The sequence below is a fragment of the Nilaparvata lugens genome, chromosome 5 (assembly GCF_014356525.2).
Source record: "Nilaparvata lugens isolate BPH chromosome 5, ASM1435652v1, whole genome shotgun sequence".
Lineage (NCBI taxonomy): Eukaryota > Metazoa > Arthropoda > Insecta > Hemiptera > Delphacidae > Nilaparvata > Nilaparvata lugens.
In genome coordinates, this window is record NC_052508.1 from 54,328,416 (window position 1) to 54,351,782 (window position 23,367).

General features: G+C 34.5%; 1 protein-coding gene across 2 annotated transcripts; it reads right to left on the reverse strand.

The window, feature by feature from the left end:
* Positions 1 to 411: 411 nt before the first annotated feature.
* LOC111046599 (cell division cycle protein 27 homolog) lies at positions 412 to 23,353 on the reverse strand. Of its 2 annotated transcripts, XR_005571393.1 has the most exons (16): positions 22,880 to 23,353; positions 21,452 to 21,527; positions 20,620 to 20,767; positions 19,533 to 19,928; positions 17,886 to 18,068; positions 16,582 to 16,714; positions 15,436 to 15,609; positions 14,272 to 14,542; positions 12,690 to 12,870; positions 11,034 to 11,259; positions 9,863 to 9,990; positions 9,200 to 9,317; positions 8,334 to 8,537; positions 7,238 to 7,376; positions 6,832 to 6,963; positions 3,512 to 4,091 (listed from the first exon to the last, which is right to left on the reverse strand). XR_005571393.1 is itself a non-coding variant. In XM_039428763.1 (15 exons), exons 1-15 carry the CDS (start codon positions 22,901 to 22,903, stop codon positions 3,994 to 3,996), a joined length of 2,499 nt encoding a protein of 832 aa, XP_039284697.1. In that variant the 5' UTR covers positions 22,904 to 23,353; the 3' UTR covers positions 412 to 3,993. The 2 variants fall into 2 exon arrangements, 1 of the variants encoding a protein (XP_039284697.1); XM_039428763.1 differs by lacking the exon at positions 6,832 to 6,963 and having other exon boundaries at positions 412 to 4,091.
* Between the last annotated feature and the right edge of the window lie 14 nt (positions 23,354 to 23,367).

Here is a 23,367-nt window from a genome sequence, read left to right on the forward strand (position 1 = left end):
CATGTCAGGTATAGACAGTCCTGCTTGACAAGATTTTATGAATTTGGTTTATTGAATGTAGCCGTATCGCACATACTTTTACAAAATTAATCACTGTTTACATGATGTTCTCCGATTCGTTCCGTTAGATGACATCATTTAACCGCGGTTAAATTAAATTTTATCAGGCTTACGTGCAACTGGAACATTGATGTTTATAATGAAATGAAGGAGGTGATGATTGCTGATCGTCTCATTATACCGGGAGTGTCTCGATTAGACCAGGCTTCATTTACATCAGGTCCTAGTCTACAATAAAGCTGAAAACCTGGTCTAAACGCACACCTCGGTTACTAATGTCATAGACACGAATGTAGCCTACTGTATGAGTTATTGAAGTTTACAAGGGAAATACAAAGAAGTATAAACAAATAGAATAATAATATTTCTTCTTTTTCGATAAATAATAAGACAATTGCAAAAATGTGAGTTGACCTAAATAAGAGATTACAATGCGAAATTTGAATATCAGTAGATCATGGATTGTACGTACCATGCCAGATAGTAGCAACTAATAACTTCTTGATTACATGCAGAATAATTCGAAAAATGAACGTCACATATTAATGATAATTTTCTGAACATCAGCCCCAGTTTTTGACAGAATTTATCAAATCACAATTCGAAGCACTATGTACGCACTATTTAGTAATCAGTTCACAATTCCGTAATAAAATTATCATCATTACAATAATAACATTCAATTTAGATTAATCGTAATTTACCTACTAATTTTACATTGAACCTATTTACATTTTTATAAATATATCTATATAATCGTTTCTAAATACAAATAATATACAAATGCAACTGAAATACATTTCAAATTTAATGAAATGGTAATCAACTCAATGGACACTTCTCTATTTATTGAACGAACATAACAACTTCAAGTCACATTAAATTGGGTAGGAGTAGGATAAATCATCAAATAATAAGCAATTAACAATAAAAATCAACAAGGAGAGCTTAATCTGCTTTCAAATGATCAACATCTAGCAGGTACAGTACAACATTTCTTGTTGAGTTCCATCACTTGAAATAAATTCAATTTCATAATAAAGTTCTGACAATGATGTGTGATTCGTTGTTTCCGGCTTATCACTACATGACTTTTAACCGATTTAAGAATAAAATATTATTCTTAGATGAATTTACTGCTTGTACAATAGACAGATTCATGCTTAAAAAATCTCTCCAGTCATTGTTCGATAACCAAAGTCTGGCATATTAAAAAATTTCCTTAGATCCTAATAGGTGGAGATTAAATTACACTGAATTACGTAAAAAAATTGCAGTACATTGGAACATACCGGTTTTAGGAAATGACCTTTGACAAAATCATAAATGATTCCATTCTCTCGTAAAATTAAAACACTCCTACATATTTCACACCAGTTGACAGAAGAAAATAGGTAACATGCAGTAATCATTCAAAGAGATTTGGAAGACCTAGATGCCGCTCTTCAATGTCTATTCATTAACAATTATAGCTGCCAAGCAGGTGGGCTAGCATTGAAACTATTCAATTTTTAATAATATTATGTTATGATAGGCACCTATTAAAAATTAAAATAGAATATAGTAAACGGTTGAAGAATGAAGTAAACGGTTGAATTATCATTAAAATTGTCCTATGGTTACTTGTTTATCATTTTTATGTTAGAAATATATTATCAGTTACTTTTATTAGCACTTTGGGTAGAGACCATACATTACTGATTTACTTTTATTGGCAATAAAAGAACTTTACCTCGTGTTTAAATTGAATAACTTTGAATGGTGAAAGACGATTTTCCGTTCCATGGACCGTGGCGGAGACACCGGAAGTAAGTGCGAAAGAAACCGAAAAAAAATGAAATTGACAGTTACTACTAACAGTCGATTATAGCCAAAAGGCCAAAGCTGAGTAGCAATAATGTGATTCGTAATTGAGAGAATAGAAGTGTTAACTTAATACTACTTTTACATAGAATCGTTGTTTTAGTTAAATGAAATAAAATTATCCTTTTAAATAGCATTTAACAATAATATTAATTTATGGAAGTAATATGGTTTGCGAGTTTATAGTATTGAATATTTTAAAAAAATGGATTTAAAAGACGCCGACAATGACTACAGAACATACTAATTGATTAACTAATCAAAAATTGAAGCTTATTGTACAAACTAGACATGCTTCACGAGATAGCCCCCAGTTTACATTGGTTCAAATGGCAGCCACGGGCCATCTCTAGCAAGCCGTCAATGTGAACAGCAATTTCAATCTTGATAGTTTCAAGCTTCAGTAATTTAATGCGTATTGATTTTTTTTATAATTCATATTTTACAAAATATTATCGATTATTTCATCATGAGATAAACATAATTCTTGCATTATGGATTAATACAATTTTTTGAAATTCTGATTAAATTCTAACTGAAGATTTAGTTATGATAGCCCACCTGTTTTAACATGAAAGTACTACGGTATACTTTTTTAACATATTTAATAATATTAGTTGTGGGGTGAATTATAAATTGGTAATAATCACATGAAACCAATTCGGCTTACCTTGCAATATAATGTTTGGTATCTCCTCTGAAATTGACGAAAATAGTCTAGTTAACTGTAATTGGTGCAGGTGAAGCTTTTCGCAATCTATTTTATTCCTCAAAAAAGCTTGCTTATCCAATGTGTATGGACTGAATGTAGATGTAAAAATATAAATTCTTATCTTCTTTCCTTTTCTCCACGTTTTTCAATCACTCTGGTTTCTATAAGGGTGGGTTTGAGCTCAAACCTGGCAGTTTCCACAAATCTCAATCCAAAATGCGAAACACTAGAACTGCTCCACTGGATGAATTTCAATTTATTCAGAATCTTCAGGTGTTTTCCAGTTAATAAAAGATGGATTCTCAATTGAGTATTGAGTTCAGAGTTCTTCAATTTAATATTAATATCCTGCTTCTAGAACGACTGGTCGAAAACTCTCAGGGCTGTTCCATCATACACGTTATCTTTCACTGTAGTCTATTATACTTGAAGAATAAATTAGGAAGAAAATTATGAGCAGGCGAAAAAATAAAGCAAATCAACTATATAATCACCAAAATTAGTTCGTTTGACTATTAAAATGAATCAGTTTTTTGATGCAATGATTTCAACAATCAAGTGGCATTAAGAAATTTGAAGTCTTATAGAAATTTTTCAAACTAGCAATATTGTTGAATTCGGCTTAATAAAATATCAATACGGTATTGGAAAAGAATCTAGGGACAAATTACACATTATAATGTAAGTCAGTTTAATATTGAACAAATGTAAAAAGGAAATAAGTTTTAATTTTTTGTTTTTAGTAAGAAATTTGGAATAATTTAGAAACTAAATTCACTCAATTGTCACATTACCAGAATGATAATTTTTTTGGAAATAAGAATTGAATAGGCAGTACAATAATGGATAGGGTTGCTAGATTTGCTAGATAAACAATTGAATATAATATATTTATTACTTTCTGAGTTGATTTTAAATATTTACAAAATTCTCGAATAATATGCATATAAATAATTTCAATTTTGTACAGCAAGTTACAGAGAGGAACTATAAAATAGGCTGAGCGTTTGCACCGGTACAAGTGGGAGACTGCAAGTCGTCCATTGAGAATTGAAATAACTGTTCAAATAAAACTAAGAACCATAACTGCAACTAGAATTATGGAGCTCTAGCCGGATAGCTAATTTTGAACATCAAGTCACTGGATGACTGAAGAAAACGCATGCACAAAACAATTTGGAAGCTAGACAGCAAAACGTCTACACAGGAAACAAAGACGAAGAAGAAGAGAGGTCGGAACGAGTCGAGTTGTGTGGCAACACACTGGCAACACTGTGCAGTGTGTGTTGAAGGCGGCTTTTCATCCAATACTAAAGCGTCGATGATGATTATAATACTTGGGTTGGCGTTGGCTATTACTAGAGACTCCCTTCATCGCTCTCCTGTATTACAAGCGGCGCTTCTAGTGACGCGTCCGGAGTCAGCCCTGCATTCGAACCGTTCACAAACTCTACACCTGCAAACAAACAATTCAATTTATTAGCAACACAAATTGATACTAACTCGCCTCGCTCATCCATCAACAATTTAAAAATCACTGCTTTACTTTTTACTTGAACAAGCACTACTCTAAAGCTGGGTTCGCTCACAACACTGACAGTAAAATACAGGGTGCTTCAAGAAGAATGACCCAATTTTAAACAGTTATATTTATTTTTAAAAATGGTGCACACAACCCAATTTTACATCAAATTACTCACAAAAGTATCGAGTTTATGATGATGTATTATAAGTGTTCTATGTGCCCATCTCATCTCAGACTGTTCGCAAAATGTCTTCTCGGATTTTAGCTACTACATCAGTTATCCTATATATAACTCGGATAATCGATGTATCCTAAAACTTGGATAACTTTGTAGTAGCTGCAGTCCGAGAAGACATCTTGCGAACAGTCTGGGATGAGTTTGTCTATGTCGTCCGAGCCTCAAAAGAAGGGCACATAGAACACTTATAATACATAATCATAAACTCGATATTTTGTGAGTAATTTGATGTAAAATTGGTTCGTGTGCATCATTTTAAAAAATGAATATAACTGTTTAAAATTGGGTCATTCTTTTTGAAACACCCGGTATATTCCTACTCATCACGGTCGAGCAAGTATGAATAATACCATTACAACTTCTAATTTCACTGTCACTGTTGTGTGCGAATCTAGCTTAATTTAAACGGTTTTCTCCTTTCGAGCCTCCCCACCAATCCTCAATTTATTGCACTTTAGTTTGAGCGCAATATGTTCAATGCATATATTCAAGGTATTTGAAAAGTATCAGTAGGCGCACACCAGTTCGACAAAACAAGACATGAAAAGAAAGACAACTTTTGACAAGGCTAGACCAGACAACTTCAGTCATCAGTCATATTGAAGCAACACACACCAATCAGTCATATTGTCGGACCATTAAGTTGTTGCCGGTGCGCTTATGATTTGGGAGTGGATTTGTTTGCAATGAAGAGCAAATAGGTAATACTGGATTTACCCATATAATAGGAAACTGGGAGAAGAAAACATATTGGAGAATTTTATTCTAGAGCTGAAAAGTGATTAAGGAGAGTTTCATGATAAACATTGAACTCATAATTCAACTATCTGCTGAAACTTTTACAAAATAGATTGTCAAAAAAGGACACAAATTTTAGGAAAAGCTTATTATTATTATAAACTAATTCTTTCTACCATAATCCTATTCAGTCTTGGATTGTGAATAATTGCAATTAGACTTGTCTTCATAAGCAACTATGTGAAGTATTGTGACTAAACATGTCTTGTCTTGACTAAGCGTTGTACGCCCAGCCTTAGACGTGGAGGAAAGACAGGTTTAGACATGTCAATCCCTTGAAAAAAAACCTGAGTAAAAGGGTAAACCACATAATCTAAATAAAGAAATTAAAAAACTTGATCTAATTAAAGGACTTTGAAATCCTAAATTACCTATAATTGCAATTAATCAGTGTGAAGTATTGTGACTAAACGTGTCTGATCATGTCTTGTCTTGACGTTCAGTCACAATACTTCACATAGCTGCTTGTCTCTCCGCTAAACTCACACTGATTAGTCATTGCAATTAACTAAATAATTAACTTAATTAGACATGTCTTCATAAACAACTATGTGAAGTATTGTGACTGAACGTGTATGATCATGACTTGTTTTGACTAACCGGTGTACTCCCATCCTTAGATAGAATAGTTTTGGACCAAACCTGTTTAATCCTAATCATATTCATAAGATGATCTGTAATTGTATTCACAAACGAATAAAAATATACAGATCTAATAAGCATAGCATCAGCTGATGAAAAGCAAAATACGCGTGTTCGTGGCGCATAAGTCTGTAAGATGTTTGCAGCTCAAAAAACAGCTATCTTCACAGAAACCTGACAAGTTTACCTGGTCTCCACAGAGATCCAACGGCATGCAGAGAAACACGAGGGGCGACTCCACCAACATGACAACGTCGAGGTAATCTTGCTGCTAGGCAATGGAGGGTTGGTGGGGAAGCTCACATCGTTCGAATTAGTGTAGTGCTTGTTAAAGTAGGGTTCAGTGAAAAAGCAGAGCAGTGAATGAGTGAAATCTAACCTTTATCACAGTAAATAATATTATTAAACATATAATTTAAATAATATAAGTAAGAAATTCTAATAAGAAATGCGCTGTTTCATTTTTCAAGTATTATGTTAGGATAGAAAAAATAGCTCATAAGTCTGACTAGATACCTGGCTAAAGTATTGAATAACAAAAAACGTAAATCTCAATTTTTTACGATAAAATTTATACAGGATTTGAAGTCTGAAAATTCGATGGCCTGGTTGCACAAAAACCTATTAAAACAGAACCGTGATTAAATTCTACGATAACCTTATTTAAAAAAAACCTCTGCTTCTCGAAGCTTTCAATAATAATTAAAATTTAACAGGCTTTTGTGCAACCGGGCCTCTGTCTATTCTTATTGAGGACGTGAGCAGTATGAAAACAATATACTGAAAAATAATTTATTGAAGACATTTAGAATTACATAGTAGGTTTATGGACCAGAGCAAACAGTTGTTAATCATTATTTTCTTCTATTCATTTATATTATTACAGGCAAAAAAGCTACAGTATAAATATAATGATCGAACTCAGTCCAAAGCTGTCTCTTTCAATATTTTGAATATGGATCAAAATATATTACATAGTACAGAAACGCACACCTGTTTTCTGTGTACTGCTTCCCTTTTTCTTCATTGACTGTCATGAACCTGCGGTTTCATGACATTTTTTCAATTAGATTTCTTCATATTATAAATCTTGATTTGACGAATGGAAAAGGGGGGCCACGCTCACTGAAACAATCCAATTGTCAAGTTCCTGATCGATTAGAAAACTTATATTTTTGAAAAAAGAGGCAGCATGAGTTTTTTAATTTAATTTCAATTAATTTCTAGATAGCAACAAAAAATGATAAGATTGGTTATTATTCTTTATTAAATATTCAGAACAAAACATTATAACTGATAATAAAAACAGTTCACAAAAATAAAAGGTATGATTGAAAGAAAGATGATAAAACTAAAAGGTTTGAGAGTTGAACAATGAGCGTTCCATAGCATTACTCACAAGATTCTTCAGCTTGAGATCGAGAGATGGCTGGGTCAATTGCCTCTTTTATTTGACTATTGGCACCTTTCGGATCCAGATCTGTAGCCCAGCTGAAGTGCATTAATGCTAAATGTGTCTGTCCCAACTTTTTATAAACCTGAAAAAACGTCATTCGAATTAGATCAAGTATGAATAAGTATTATGTCATGTAATATTAATCAGAATTAGTGAATCAGTTAAATTGAATCATTTCTAATGCATATCAAAGTAATACAAAATGAGAGAGAAAAGCTTGCTCATTTGGTTATTCAATAAAAACAAATTATAAATAAATATAATTCATATTTCTAGAGTAACATTTAGAATAGCATTTGATATTTATTGTATCAGGCAAATGAGCACTATCATTTCTATGCATCAATCAAGTCAATTTTGAAAGTAATTTTGAACTCTCTACAGCAAATCTGTCTAGGTAACGGTTTGACTTAGCGGTTGCGCTGATAAGCTATCGCTTAGATGAGTTTAGAATCACGTGCCTGCTACTAGCGTTGGAACGGTGCCGACCACTTGAGCCAACTCCTCTGAATATGATTCAAGAGTTAAAAAATCGCTTCCCGCTGGTTCGGGACCCAACTAGAATTGTAGGTTCACTCACATCTCATTATCATCCGCCTCATTACCCACGCACAAGTCTAGAGTTCATGTGGGCATCACCCTCCGCAAAAATAAACTCAGGCAAATGAACACTATTATTTCTATGTATTGTTTTAATCGATTTTGACAGTCATAATATTGAGATCTCTCCAGCTCGAAAGAAAAATGTCACCTCTGAATTATTGGATCAAGCGAAAAGTTACACAACTCAATTGACGCTTGAGTGACAAAATCATGATTATACAGTATAAATTACAAACATATTATTAGATATAATGTATCAATTGAAGTTGTTTTAATTTATGTGATCTCATAGTATTTTGAGTGTTATTGAGCTTGAGTGAGCTTTGAAATTAGCGGCAATCTATTTCACTTCAAGATGGCGTCTAGGTGCACTGTAAAATACATATCTGTTAGATAGGAAGTTTTCGTTCTGTATATATTCTGTGGTGTTACTAACCTTTCCTGTTAGGTAATAGACTAGAGATTCTTTGGGAACTATGGTTTTGAGGTGTTGTAGTTCGTGGAGCGCCTCGGCGTGGCGGCCGGCCGCGAAGTAGATGGAGGCGCGGTGGAACTTGCAGAGCGGGTTGCGTGGTTCCTTCTCCAGCGCTGCGTTCAGCGTCTGCAACGCCTCTTCAGTCTTCATCAGCGCGTTCTGCATCTACATTAACCACATCCACACAGCATTAATCTTAGTTCATACACAAAAATCATTAAGAATTACAACCCACGAATTTGCTATGGATATCACCGTATAAATGTGGATTCCCACACATCAGTGACAGTGAACGTGCACGTTATAGTGAAAACTTTCTTTAAAGTTCAAGTGGAACGATAGCCACACATCCGACGCAGGGCCGATGCTAACAGTGATATCAGCATTATATAATTATATATGTACCGTCAAACCGAGGAATGGCAACGATTTTTTGTTCAATCAAGGACGGATTTTACAGGGAATTGAGGTTAGGTTTTCTGTTCACTTTCATGAGTAAATATTCATTCATGAGTTCAAGTGGAATGAAAGTTTAAGCATAACATTTAAAAAAATGAACTAAGGGAATCCAATGATTGTCTCTGACATGCCTGCTTTGAGTAAGATCTAGACGCCTCATCACCTGAAAACTGTATACAGTCAAACTGTCGTTTTTTGACATTCGTGTACCATAACTCGAATTTTATGGATCCTTCAAACAGCCGAGTCTGTTATTGAACAGATCGCATTATAACTACTCATTAAGAGTTTAGCTCTTTAGATACACCTTTTTAACAAGCTTAAGCAAATCAATGAAAACTGTTTGAAGTATTGCAATAAAAACTTACCACTCCGATGTGACACATAAGAACAGCATTGTTTGGATTAATCTTCAATGCACTTCTAAAATGTAGTTCAGCTAATTTGAACCTCTCTTGTTTCGAATATATTGTTCCTATTCCGTACCTGAAAAAATAGAAAATATTATCATAAAAAATTGAATTTAAAAAGAAATAATGTACTAATTATTACAGTAATGGTGAGAAAAACAAGCAATTTCTTCAATTCTGGTTATCTTATTTATGATTAATTTTTGATTACTTTTTAACACGTTTATTTCCTTGGTTTTGATCAATTATACATAATGTGTTTTAATTAATTTGATAAAGATTGTTGTATTAGATAAATTGTAGCAACAAGGCCAGCCATTTACTATACGATAATCCAAAGAAACTTGAAAATGTATGAGTGTACCTGTGCAGGCTAGAGCTCTCCACACCACCGTGAACCGGGTGAAGACTAAGGGATTGTTCAAGAAGAGATAGTCTAGGTTAACCGTGAATGTGCATTGTTAGCCCCACTATACCAGATATTTCTCATGTGAGAAAAATGAAATGATTCGACCATAAATATTTGGGCATTAATTATTCAAAGTGCATTATTTGGATCAATGCACATTGATTGTATGATAAACAGAACTGAAAAGTTACAAAAGGTTATAGAGTACTTACCACGCGTTATAATGTCTAGGACATATACGAATTGCATTCCTAAAACAACTCATTGCTTTTTCTAATTCTTCGGTTATCACATATTCATGACCTAGAAGTGTATATGCATAAACGAAATTAGGATCTACCTGCAACAGAAACATGTAAAGAACTAATTAGTAATTTGTCTAATCCTCATTGAAAATAGATATATGAGAATTTAAAATACAATAATATAATGGGCAATATGACCTATGTAAGAGAAAATAGTATATTCTATTACATTCTGGACTATTTGAAAATTCACACTAAAAAAGTGAAATAAAATCTGAATTCAAGGAAATCAACAGCTAGGGAATCTTAGACTAGATATGTAACATAAACTAATATAGGCTATAAATCCAAATGTGGGGAGGGGACAGCCTTCAGAACTCTAGTGGGCGGTTATTCAACTGCAAAAACAAAATTCCTCTTAACGAAATTCTACAATTATTATTCCTGTATTTAGAAACGAAAACCACAATGAAGGAATAGTTGATAGATGAAATGTATTGCTAAAAATAATATAATATTTATGAATAAAAGAGGAGGGAAATGTGTGCATCATGAGACTCTCTCTTTCTCTCCAATGACGTTACAGCCCAAATCGGGCTCTGGCCTCCATCCATCTCTATCAATCGCTGCTCTCTTTCATCCCCTTAAACGCAACATTTCATACGCATCTTTCCTCACCCTATCCTCCCATCGCTCTCTTGGTCTGCCAACAGGTCGTCTTCCCACAGGCTGACTGACAAACACCTTCCTTGACACTCGTGATTCAGGCATTCTTTTCAAATGCCCTGCCCATCGGAGGCGCATCAATCTTATGTGGGCTGATAGTTGGTGGTCTGTATAAATTCAAGTTAACTCAGCTTTGTTACGTATGCGCCATTGTGTATCCTTGCATACCGGTTCATGAATTCTTCTCAAGATTTTTCTCTCAATTACATCCAAGACTCCTGTTGTTTTGGTTGTGATAGTCCAAGCTTCACTACCATAGCAAACCAATGTTCTTATTATATTCGCATCATGGGACAAGAGTAGTTTATGGCTATTAGGAAGGACAGTTGACATAAAAAAGTTTAAAACAAGTTGAAAAAAAAGTTTTCAAGTATAAAGTTTTTTGACATAGAAAGTTAGTTGGTCGACGTACTTGCACAGCCCTATGGAAGAACTTGATGGCGGTGTCGTGCTCCTTCTGGAGACTGAAGCAGTTGCCGGCGGCACACCAGGCGGCGGGAGAGTGCCGGTCCAGGGCAATCAGCTCCTGTGCCAGCACTGACAGCTGGGCCTCTCGCTGCAGCTGCCACAGCGCCGTGCTCAGCACCTCCATCAGCTGTTGTCGGTACGGCTCCAGCTGGCGAACGCGGCTAAACAGTCTATAATCACACACATAATTAGACAAATACAGTGTTGTTGTGCTCGGTAAATATCCATATTATACTATAGTGAGGTCCACGTTATAATGGCAGTATCTGACACACAATTTCAAATATGAACACTGTAGTTCGGTTGCACAAAAGCTGGTTAAATTTTAATCGTGATTACTTTCACGAGAACCAATCAGAGAAGTCTTCTTTTCGAAAAAGCCTTATCTAATTGGTTCTTGTGAAATGTCAACCAACACTGTCAATTTGAAGTTTGTTTTGTGTTTTCTCAAAAGATTATTTATTACACATAAGACAGACGGAGTTGCAACATTCGAACACCTGTGGAAGGAGTTTTTTCCCCCGTCTGACCGTTGATGTGTGCTGTGTTTAATCTATTCAAATTTGATATTGGTAGTTTTATTTTGATTCGGATTTCAAGATTAATAAATTGGAATAAAAGTTGATTTGAACTTGACCTAAATATTTGTATTATTTGAGACAAAACTAAGAAATAGAAGAAGTTTTGGGCAGTAGCCTGATTTTTCTTTCTTGAATATTGTATGTGTTAGCTTCATCCAATAAATAATAAGAGAATGCTAAATAGGTGGCACAACATACACATTCAAATTACCATTCATTTGTAATTCACCTTTCATCAACTGATATTCCTCACTTAAATTGTACAGAGTTATCCAATTACTACGCAATCCTAATTTATAAATCATGTTTAGTTTACTGGAATGCGGCAATGTTTGTATCAGCAACACATAATCTGTGAGATACCTAGCATGTAATAAGCTAGAAGATACACATTTTTCTGGAATTTTTAGAGATTCAAGAACCTAAGGCCGGCCACTAACGATTCACATGTTCTATACGATTGTCAGAAGAACAGTCTTTGAGTCTACTCAACCTGAAAGAGCACATAAACTCTACGATGTTCACCTGTACAGCGGTTTTTCGCCTGCAGATCTACGTCTAAGTAGCAGCATAGAGAAACAATAGCATAAGCTTAAGTAGATATCCCATGGTATAGGGAGTTTATGTCGTAACTTTTACTGTTATCTCAATCCGATAGTCCACGTTGTTCTTTCCCTTGAAGCTGTGTGACACTGGTAGTCTCTCATATTGTGCCGTTCATACACTCTCACCCGGCCAAAACAGTAAAAATCGACAATAATCGACAGTAATCGGCTTGAGATAACAGTAAAAGTTACGACATAGACTCCCTATAACATGGCATATCTACTTACCCTATAGTTTTTCTATGGTAGCAACCACTAACTACGTGTTTTCGACTGTACAGACTTATCGGACATGTGAAGCGTCACGTTAGTGGCCAATCTAGAGTTCTGACAATATTGTGTTTCATTCTCATTGAAGATCTTCGTTCACAATAGAAAACTAATGAAACATTTTAATACCAATAGCATACTTACTTGATAGCTTGTTGAAAGTCGTTCATTTCGAAGTGGGCTTTTCCTAACACACATAGCACCCAGCCACTATTGTAATGTCTCAGCGGTAGGTCATTCAAGCAGGCTATAGCTTTTTGACAGTTGTATTGTGAAAGATGCAGATAAGCTGTTCCTATTTCCCTTAGCAACGACATAAGGCCTTCTGAAAAAACAGAATTTGAAAAATCGTGAGAATCAAATAAATTGACAGCTCGAAAGTTAATGTGTATGAATTTTCAAAAAATGGCATAATCTTTGGAATACAGAATTCATAATTTCTGAACCAATGGTCAAACTCAAAAACTCATACCATTCAAGGGAAACGGTTTTATTTTGTTAGTTTGCAAATGATAATGTACAGTATTAGTGAATGCCATGAGAAAAAGCTGTGATTTTATAGAGCCACCGCAATTTAAAGCTTTTTCTCGTAACTGAAACACCTATAGAAACATTTTCCGATTCAGGTATTGACATATCAGTGGTCCAAGATTCAAGGTACCCAAATTATAGGTGGCGATGATTCAAACTGACTCAAAACCAAAGTTACCTTTTGCATAGATGCAAAGGATCATGATGGCGAAGAGTTGAATATAATATAAAATTGAATTATAAAGTGGATGAAAATAATTATCTATTTTTTATTTACTTATTTTTTATGACACAAATGACACTAATGTAATAGTATTGGTAGATAAAATAATAAGGTAGTCCTTGTGTTATTTTTTTCTTCCAAATTTGTAGGTGATGAAACAGCTTTTCCTGGAGAAATTATTGTTTGCATCACGGGACTCATGAATTTTGTTTTCCATCAGACTTGAAAACGCGAAGTTGTCGGGATACAAACGTCAAGTCTGACTTGAATGATAATAGTTAAATAAAACATAGCTTCAATTAATTTTTTGTATATATTTAAATATGTTATTTCTGAATGGATCTTTATCTCAATTGTTATGATCTCAAAGATGTTAATTTTAATTTATAAACTCTTCTGTATGTGTTATCCAGCATCAGAGCAGCATTCAAGCTCATATTTAGAGTATAATTAACAATATTAATTATTGATTGGTTGAATATTTGATATTTATTTAATACATCTTACATTGCCAAGTCTGACAAGACCTATGGAAAACACTGATAATAATAAACAAACTAATAACACTTCTAAGATAAAAAAATTAATTACAATAATAGTACATAATAAAACATATTTCATTCATACTGAAAATGAAAATGATGAGTGATATGAATGAATTAAATCTGCAGAATTTACAGGGAAGTGGGAAATATGGCAGGTACAAGTAGAAGGATATTAAGGCTAGGTGAGGGGTAAGGCTTATTATTGTAAGGGGTAAGGAGAATATAGAGGATTATGGATATAGAGGAACCCGGATTTTCGGTGGGGAGTAGGTAGGCGTACCGATGGTTCGCTTATGAACGATCTTAATTGACTATTTTCGAATAGATGACGCATAGTAACTGAAAAGGTAGGCGTACCGATGGATCGCTTCTTAATGGACTATTTTCGAATAAATGACTAATAATAATTGAATAAGTAGGCCCCTACCGATGGACTGCTTCTGCAGAGACAGGGCCTGGCGGGTGATGGTCTGATGAGCGGCAGCGTTGGCCTCCTCCAGCCCAGTGATGGTCTCCGCCCTCTCACCACCCCCCACCACACCTCCACCCCCACCGCCCCCGCCCCCGACCACTCGGTTGCGCTCGTTCAGGTCGGTGTACGACGGCTTGTTCAGGTTCGTCTTCGATATTCGACTTTTCACCTTCCTCGGCGATTTCGGCGTCACGAATTTATTCCTGTTCGGACTCTTGTTGTTTTCCTAAGAAAAAACACAGATACTTAAATTAATATAGTCTGTATAAAATGAGTTGAGCCTTGGATAAAATATCCGTGTTGCAAAATTTCAACCTTTTCATCCAAGCCCTGGATATATTCAAATTGACTGTGTTGATAATACATCATGTGATATATTGGACTTGCATGACAAAATTGAAATTTCGCACAATTTGGCAATACGGATATTTTCTCTAAGTTAAAACTAACTTATGCTGTGCACAAAGATTAGTTGCTTTGAAAAAGTTTCTTCAAAATCCTGACTGATTTCTGTCGAAACTGGATCGAGTTGCTTATAGTGACGTATATTGTGTTGCATATAGCACAAATTTAGCATATTGTACGATAATATAGTCAAACCGATCCATATTCGACACATTTCACTCTCATAGCAAAGATCATTGGTGCGGTGCGATCGCAAATTATTGTTGAAAAAGCTGCTCACGAAGAATGGCGTATCTCATCTCACTAGATTTTACATCCACCTAAATTTAGAAAGTACCGTTCAAAATTTGGTTGAGTATACAGAGTTGATTTTACAACTCAAGCTTAATTCAATGATATCAACAGAGAACAAAAAAACAGAAAAATTTGCTTCTGGTGGTTGAGAGACCGAAAAGATGTTCCACCTCGCCTTATAAACAAATATCTTCAGTGTCTGTGGAACATCGTATTTCGTATACAAAACCAGTCACTTCAAACTTATTTCATTTCATCAATTAAGTAAATGCAACCAAAACACACAAACTAGATAATATGTATTAATGTTGGAGTTTTCTAATTCAATTTTTTATTTACACCATGACGTACAATATTATTGAACAACAAGTTGTTTTGATAGTAAATTGTTTTGGTTAAAATTTGTATGATAAAAGTTACCTTGACAGAGTAGCTGTTGGAGAATAGCCGTGAGCTGCGCCGTACGTTCTGCGCCGACTGGAGGGGGGAATGGGCGTGGGGCGTGGGAGGGGCGCTGGGAGAGGTGAGATTGCCTGAGCACTGGCTGAACACTGGCTTCGACTGGTGCAACGGTGTGTCTTTGCGATTCATCATCTGAAAGCAAACAGCCAATCACCTCTTGCTTTCATCCACATTCTACCAAACCACACACATAAAACATTCAGTACATCAATAAAAACAAGTACATTTAACAACAACCCATACATGATGAGATATTCTTTTAAGAATAAGTTAGATAATAATGAATAAAAGTAAAAAGAAAGGTAATTATATTTTTAATTTCCAGTTATTTCGTAAATTGTGGTTTCCCATGTGCCATGTAATTATGTACAAGTACCTCTATGACTTTTCTATTGCTTTTGTAGCCTGATGCCGGCCACTAACGATACTAAAAGTCTGTCAAACATGTCTGAACAGACATGTTGTGTCATCAGCGAAAGGCTTCATACGAAAAACAGCTGTTTGACAGCAGCTTCTAACATAAAATAAACAACCAATAACAATAAATAAACCACTGGTAAATTATGAATTAAAATTATACAAAATCAATTCAACTTCAAATGGACCAACGAAGAAAAAACAAACAATAACAAATAGAAGACACAAAACCCAACCACCAAAAATGTTGTTTAAAGTCTTTTGCTGATGACAAAACATGTGAGTTCACAACATGTTCGATACCATTGTCCTGTTGTTAGTGGCCTCCCTAAGGAAACTTTGTAATTTCATTTATATGTTTGATAGTTTCCTGTGCAGGAAATTCTAGTATTATTCTAAATGTTTTGTTTGTACACGTTATTTTTTTAGATAGTGTACAAAAAGGAAATAATCCGATTTTATACCATGCAAATTCAAGATTTGCCTTTTACTGTGGGTTTAAAACCATACGCTACAATGTGAGTAGTTTGAGCAGTTTTACATTCAACAAAAACTTCCTAAAATGTACTAATATTTTTACATAAACACCACATTAATAAGATACGAAAATGGGAAACCCAAATAATCAACAAAGAATACTAGAAATTAGGATTCGCGTTAATGAGTGAAAAATTAAGAATGTCTTACGCGTTTGCTAAGGCCTTTCTGGTCGTTGGCTTCAGTGAGTGTGGATGGGGGTAGAGCCATACTGGAAGGAGCCATTGGCGACGTAATCACGTCACTGGGACTTGACGTGTAATCAATTGGAAATACTCCAAAACTGAAAACAAATACATCAACATAATATTAATAATAGTTAATAACACCGTGTGACCTGACTGGCACAGGTCTTGTGTAAGAGTTTTGGCCGGAACGATTCTGGCCGGAACCGATGATGACTCGACATGTCGAAACACGGGAGTAGCCCTAGAAAAATATATTCTTGGTAATCGAACCCGGGACTCTGAATTTTGAAGCCAGCATATATAATACACTCAACTACGGCACTCCAAAAAAATAATATTGACACAGATGGATAAAGTGATAATCGACCTAAAATATAATACAACAAGAGAAATATATTATAATATAGTTAATGCTGATTGCGAATTCTCTCAGGATAAGAATTCTTATATTATCACAAAACAGTGTTAATAGACAGTGGTCGATAGTAATCGGCTTGAAATCTGGGACATGAAATATCTCTAACATGGGATATCTACTTATACTATCTTTCCTCTATGGCAATATATAATATAATATTTCTTCTTCAATAATACTCCTCGAAGCCTAAATTTCAAAATTCATAATATGTAATTTTGTGCGCTTATTCATCTACAACATTTTCTGAATGGATTTCAGAAAAAAATCAACATTATGTTAAGCAATATCTTAGAGAAAATAAAGCATAAGAAGATATCACATGGTATAGAGCGTTTATGTTCCAATTTTCACACTCTTCTGAATCCGATAGTCCACATAGTTAGTTTTTGTGAAGCTATGTGACGCTGATAGCCTCTCATACTGTGCCGTTCTTACACTCTCACCTGTCCAAAACAGTGATAGGCTAATAGACAATAGTATAAAGTAATCGGCTATAGTAGGTAATCTGGAACATAAACGACCTTTAACATGGGATATCTACTTATACTATCTTTCCTCTATGGCAATATATAACTTCTTCAATAATACTCCTCGAAGCCTACATTTCAATCACTTTCTAGACTCATTCTAGATATCTCCAAAGATTTAAAAATAGAAAGATAATTCTAAATTTCTAGAATTCTCTAATTACGAATTTCGAAATAATGATAATACATCTCTGAACCCACATTCATACAACAGTCCAATACGTTTCTGAAACGAAATATAGTAATGATTAACAACATCACCTAACAACCATCATCTAACAACATATTATAATCAATTAAGAAATTGTAAAATGGACTTACCTGGGCGAAAATGGGGAATAGCTGATGTTGGAGAATAGTTTCTGTGTGAATTCTTTGCATGGATTTCGTTTGGGGGCGTGGCTATTCAACGTGCTGTGTACAGTCTCCTCAGGCGTGTACTGAGGTCGAATACCACTTATAGCGATATTACTGCTCAGTACGTTCTGTACTTGCACTGGCGTACTGTCAAAAAATAATACCAGTTCAAAAAGTGTACAAAACAAACGTGAAACATATAATAACAAACATCATGATTTAAATAAAATAACAAATTAAAACAGTTCAGTAAATTATTTCATTTGAGTTTTCCTTTGATGATAATAATATTGAATTCTGTATTGGATTCCATCTAAATAAAAGCAAATCACAAGAAAAATATTATTGATAATTACTTCTAACCTATGGGTATGATCACATTGGATGCGTATATGCGCAGAAGAGAAACAAAATCTGGAAAGAGCAATTGGAACACTCTTACTGAACGCATGTACGTACTGGTTTCGTTCAGTCAGTGTAAGCAGGTTCAGACACAACGCATGCATGATCTGACGTGCACTTGCACATACACGCATAAAATGTGATCATACCGTAGGGGGGTTAAAAACAAAATCTGTAAAGAGCCATTGAAACATTTTGTTACTCGTCTGTAGCTCCTCACACTTGACGTAACCAGTTCTCAGTGCGAGTGTTCCTATTGCTCTTTCCAGATTTTGTTTCTCATCTGCGCGTTGTGTCATACAATAATCAATCAAGAATATTTTTTATTCCAAAATACAGTAAGTACAAAAATGATGAATAATATAAAATACAAATAATTAAGTATGATCATATCCTAATGAACAAGGACCATGGGCCGCTAATAGACAGGGAAAGTAGAGACGGTGGCTAGAGCTTTTTTCATCACGTATCATGAATTTCCATTCCGAGTGATGATTTTTAAATGGTAATTTATGAAAAGTGACCTAACGAAAATTACTGGCAGCTAGTCACTTTTAACCAGAATCCCTCTAAACCAAGGTCTATAAATACAGGTCATGACACTCGTGCTCCTTATGGAGCGGCCATTATGTGGGGTCTTTATGGCGGTACATTTGAAATATTCCAATCTGCCCATAACAAAATCATGCATTATGCTTTAAAAAAAATATATATATTCTGGTTAAGATGATAAGTAAATTCAGGTTTTCTATTTTTAATAATCAAATTTCAATAATAAATGGTTCAATAATTCATTTTTATTATTAAAATTGTTCTTATTCTTGTAACTTGTTATGATTCATAAGGCATTGGGACTGATGGCAAACCTCAAAAAGAGTTTGAAGTTCCCAATCTAAAAATCAACAATTCAGTTCCTAGTTGGAATCTAAATATAATATTATTCTGTGGGAAGAATTTATTTTACAATTCAAAGCCAAGCAATAATCCTAGAACAATATAACAAAATAACACCATCATGTTGTTAATATATAATGATATCAGCTGATAAATTTGAAAATTGGTGAACTAGAACCCCATAAAATGGCATTTTGCAATGCATCACGGGATCTGTATTTATAGACCTTGCTCTAAGCAGATTATTACCAATCATGGTTTCTATGTGGTCTTCTTTTGTACATTAGCCTTTGGTATATGTTTTATTGAATGTACCTGCTACTGTTGACATAGACATGATCGAGTGGCTCGCAGTAGGTGGAGCTGGTGTTTGCGTTGGCGGTGACAGTCACATTGTGCAACGAGGCCACCTGACTGGATCCGATGATGGCCGACAGATTGTCGAGGCTGTTGAGCGAGAACACCTTGTTCGGGTCGGGCTTCTCGCCGCGATGACACAGCTCCTCGAACGAGTGCCACAGGAATGGGTTGACACGCAGCGCGCGGCGGTAGGCGTCGGCTCCACGCGCTGTGCGGTCGCTGGCGTAGCAGACTCGCGCCACCAGGGCTAGCGCAAAGCCGGCCGCCTCGCCAAACTCACATGTCACGTCGTCCAGGCTCACTGCACCGCCGCACCCGCCGCCTGTCAGCGCTGACTCTGCTTCTGACAATCTGCAACACCAAACAATATTGATTTGTAACAATAAAGCTAGAGCCTGAATTTCATTCTTACCCTCTCACCTGGCCAAAACAGTAATAATAGACAGTAATCAGCTCGTGTTAACAAAAAAAGAAAAACCGGCTGAGAATTTGGAACATAAACGACCTATATCATTGGATATCTTATTATGCTACCTTTTCTTTAAGCTTTGTGAATAAAAAGACTATATACTCAATATGGATAACTACCACAATATCACCTTCACAGCTACTCAGATACTTTTACTTAGGATAGGATAACTTAACTTAGAATAGACTACAACAGTAAGAAATACTAACAGCATCCTTTATTATCAGATTCGCTGAGAACTTCAAATATAGTTTATTTTCAATAAGAATGCATTGAGCCACAGAAGATAAATTCAACTATTACATCGATTGCCTTCATATTCAATTGTTTCTTTGCTACAACTTTTATAAATCTGTAATAGGCTTTTGAATGTCAAATTTTCGAGGAACACCAAATTAAGAACGTTCAAACAACAAGGAAAGGAAAACTGGAAAATTGTTCATAAACAAGCCAGTTTTCCACTTTCAGTTAACTCAATAAAAACAAACTGAATTCTAGCCATTAACTTGATTTCATCAGATATGAAAGAATTATCCGATAAAAAGTAGCATAAAGAAGTTGGTATTTTCTTACTTGTTGAGTTCCAAACAGCATTTGGCCAGAAGATATTTGCATTGTGGAGAGTTGGCACCTTTCTCATTCAATAGGGAATATGCCTGAGCTGGTTTGCCACTGCGGTAATAGCACGTTGCCAGCAGAAATAATGTATCTTCAGAGTCAACTGTGAACAAAAATTGAAAATCACAAAACCAATAGAAAACATAAACTAGGTTACTAGGTGAAACTAATGGTTGGAAAGTAAATATTTGATTATACACATAATGTACCAGCAAGTTCGAGAGGGTTGTGACCGGTTTTTTGAGAGCCAGGGCTTATTATGATGTACAGGAATTTTTAGACGATGACCTGTCTCAAATACTATCTAGCTAACCCTGCCAGTAAGTTAAAGAGCAAGGCCTTATATGTTAACTAAGTGTGCTTTATCTTGATCACTGCCATCTTGATAAATTAGTGTTTTTTTGTTTCTGACTTTCATTGTGAAATGACGCCATCGATCCCACAAGTGTGGGTAATGGATGAAGAAGGTATAAGGTATGCCTTCTTCTTCATCCTTCACCCACACTTGTGGGATTGATGGCGACCTATATAATATACCCATCAACAAAATTATTAGAATGAATTTACGGCTAAAAAAGAATAACGTGAAAATGGCAATTAATAGAATCCTTCATGATTAATTTCTCAAGGATTCATCTGATGTCTTTCTTTCAGTACGGTACCTATGGAAAGAAGAAAAAGATTAAGAATGAAGGAATGAAGAACTCCTCATGACAATTCAAATAATCGTCATCATTCATAATTGTAACAATGAATATTGTTACCTGTAGTTCAAATTTTTCAATACCTTCAGCTCTTAGTCGTTCAGCTAGAAATATGGCGTCTGGGTAAGCGTAATGATTTAGACAATGCCAGATGGCCGCCTGAAAAAAGTTAAAACATATTAGATAAGGTGATACGAAACACAGTAATTCACATAATCTCCAATTGATACAATCTTTAGTAATCCTCTACATCTTACAAGTCAAGTTGCATCTTTAATTAAGTACATTTAGCAGAGGCGAATAATAATTCAAATAATAGATCCTTAACTGGCAAGATTATAATTATGCTTTTTTGGACTCGTATTCCTAAAGTGTTTATCCAGTCCAACGTGAGAAATTAATTCCAACAGCTAAGGTGTGATAAAGTTAATCTAGGTAGTGCAGGTACGCTATAAAGTATAGAGCAATGTTATTCCTTATAGAGGCCGAGTATCTAATTTACATCCCTCCCACCAACACATTTGGTGAAGAGCTCGGCAGTAGCCTTATGGCATCCAATTAAAAAGTGTCCAAAGTCGTTTATTCGTAGTGGTTGCATGCAGAGTTGAACTGATATGAGTAAAAAAATATTTCTACTACAGTGTGCTTATTTTTACCGTTTAAATGGTTCAGAACCTAATATTAGACTTGTACAAGCGAAATAGAATTTATTGTTTATTTGTTATCAAACAAATTATTGTTGATAGCACGCAATTTGAGACAGTTGATGAATAAGTTAGGATTCCTGGGCTCTATTTACTTATCAGATTTACAACAAAGTAAGTTTTACTAATAATCTTAATTATTGTTAAATTAAATAATGAATAAATAAAAAATTAATATTGATTGGTCATTAAGTCCAATTAATAGGTTATAAATTATGCAACTGCCATGTATCAATAATTGTAGAATACTGTTACTTTAATCAAAACTCTGGAATAAAACTTTGAATAAACCAAAATAAGTTATACCAGGTGTCTTATTCAGATATTTTGACTCAACTGTATTTGGATCAGATTCAAAAATTAGCTACAAAACATCATGATAAATCAATAATCGTAGGTGAAATTTTTAGCTGCTCTACATACAGAAAGAATTTTTGATTACAATTCATTTATTGATTAAATATTCCCGTAAAAACAATGTTGATTTTAATTTCTTTCAACTTTTAGTCAGAGGACAAAAGCTCAGGTAAAACAATAATTGAAGATTTTTCAAATTCTTATGTCATATCGTAAACTTTAGACACAAATACTTGACATTCTAGAAAGTCTTGAGTATGAAATCTACAGCATTGGGATAATTTGAGATCAATGTTTGTATGGCTAAACCAATTAAAAATCTTTAATTCATTTTAAAATCATAAAATAGAACAGAGATGACACTCAATTGTTAAATATGGATCTTTCAATTTAATAGGGGCAACTCACACACCCATATCTACTGAATTGAACTCTTAACACGGAACTTACCTTTACAGGTTCTTGAACTAGCATTTCACTACAAGATTAACACTTTTCAAACTTATAACTGAAATAACAGAATAGATTCTTATCAATCAAGAATCCAAGACAAATTTAGTCTCGGAAAATTATTTCAATTCTTCTAGCGAACCACCATCTTGAAAACAGAAAAAAAAACACCAACACTGGAACACAACACAGAAAACTGACGGACAACTCAAAAACCTTGCAAGCCATCAAGTTTTTTACACTTTCAAATAACTTTTATGAATATTTTGAAATTATATAACAAAAATCATTGAAAAATAAATTTTTCCAATTGGATAAATATTTGTTTTTTGTCAATCTATTTAAGAGGGAATGCTTAGTAGTGGGTATTTTTCTTACATACACTTTTCGGATAAAAAACATCATTGAATAAGTATATTTAATAAGAAAAAAAATATTGAGTGATTTCACTAAATAGAAGATGAATAACAAACTGAAAAAAACAGAAA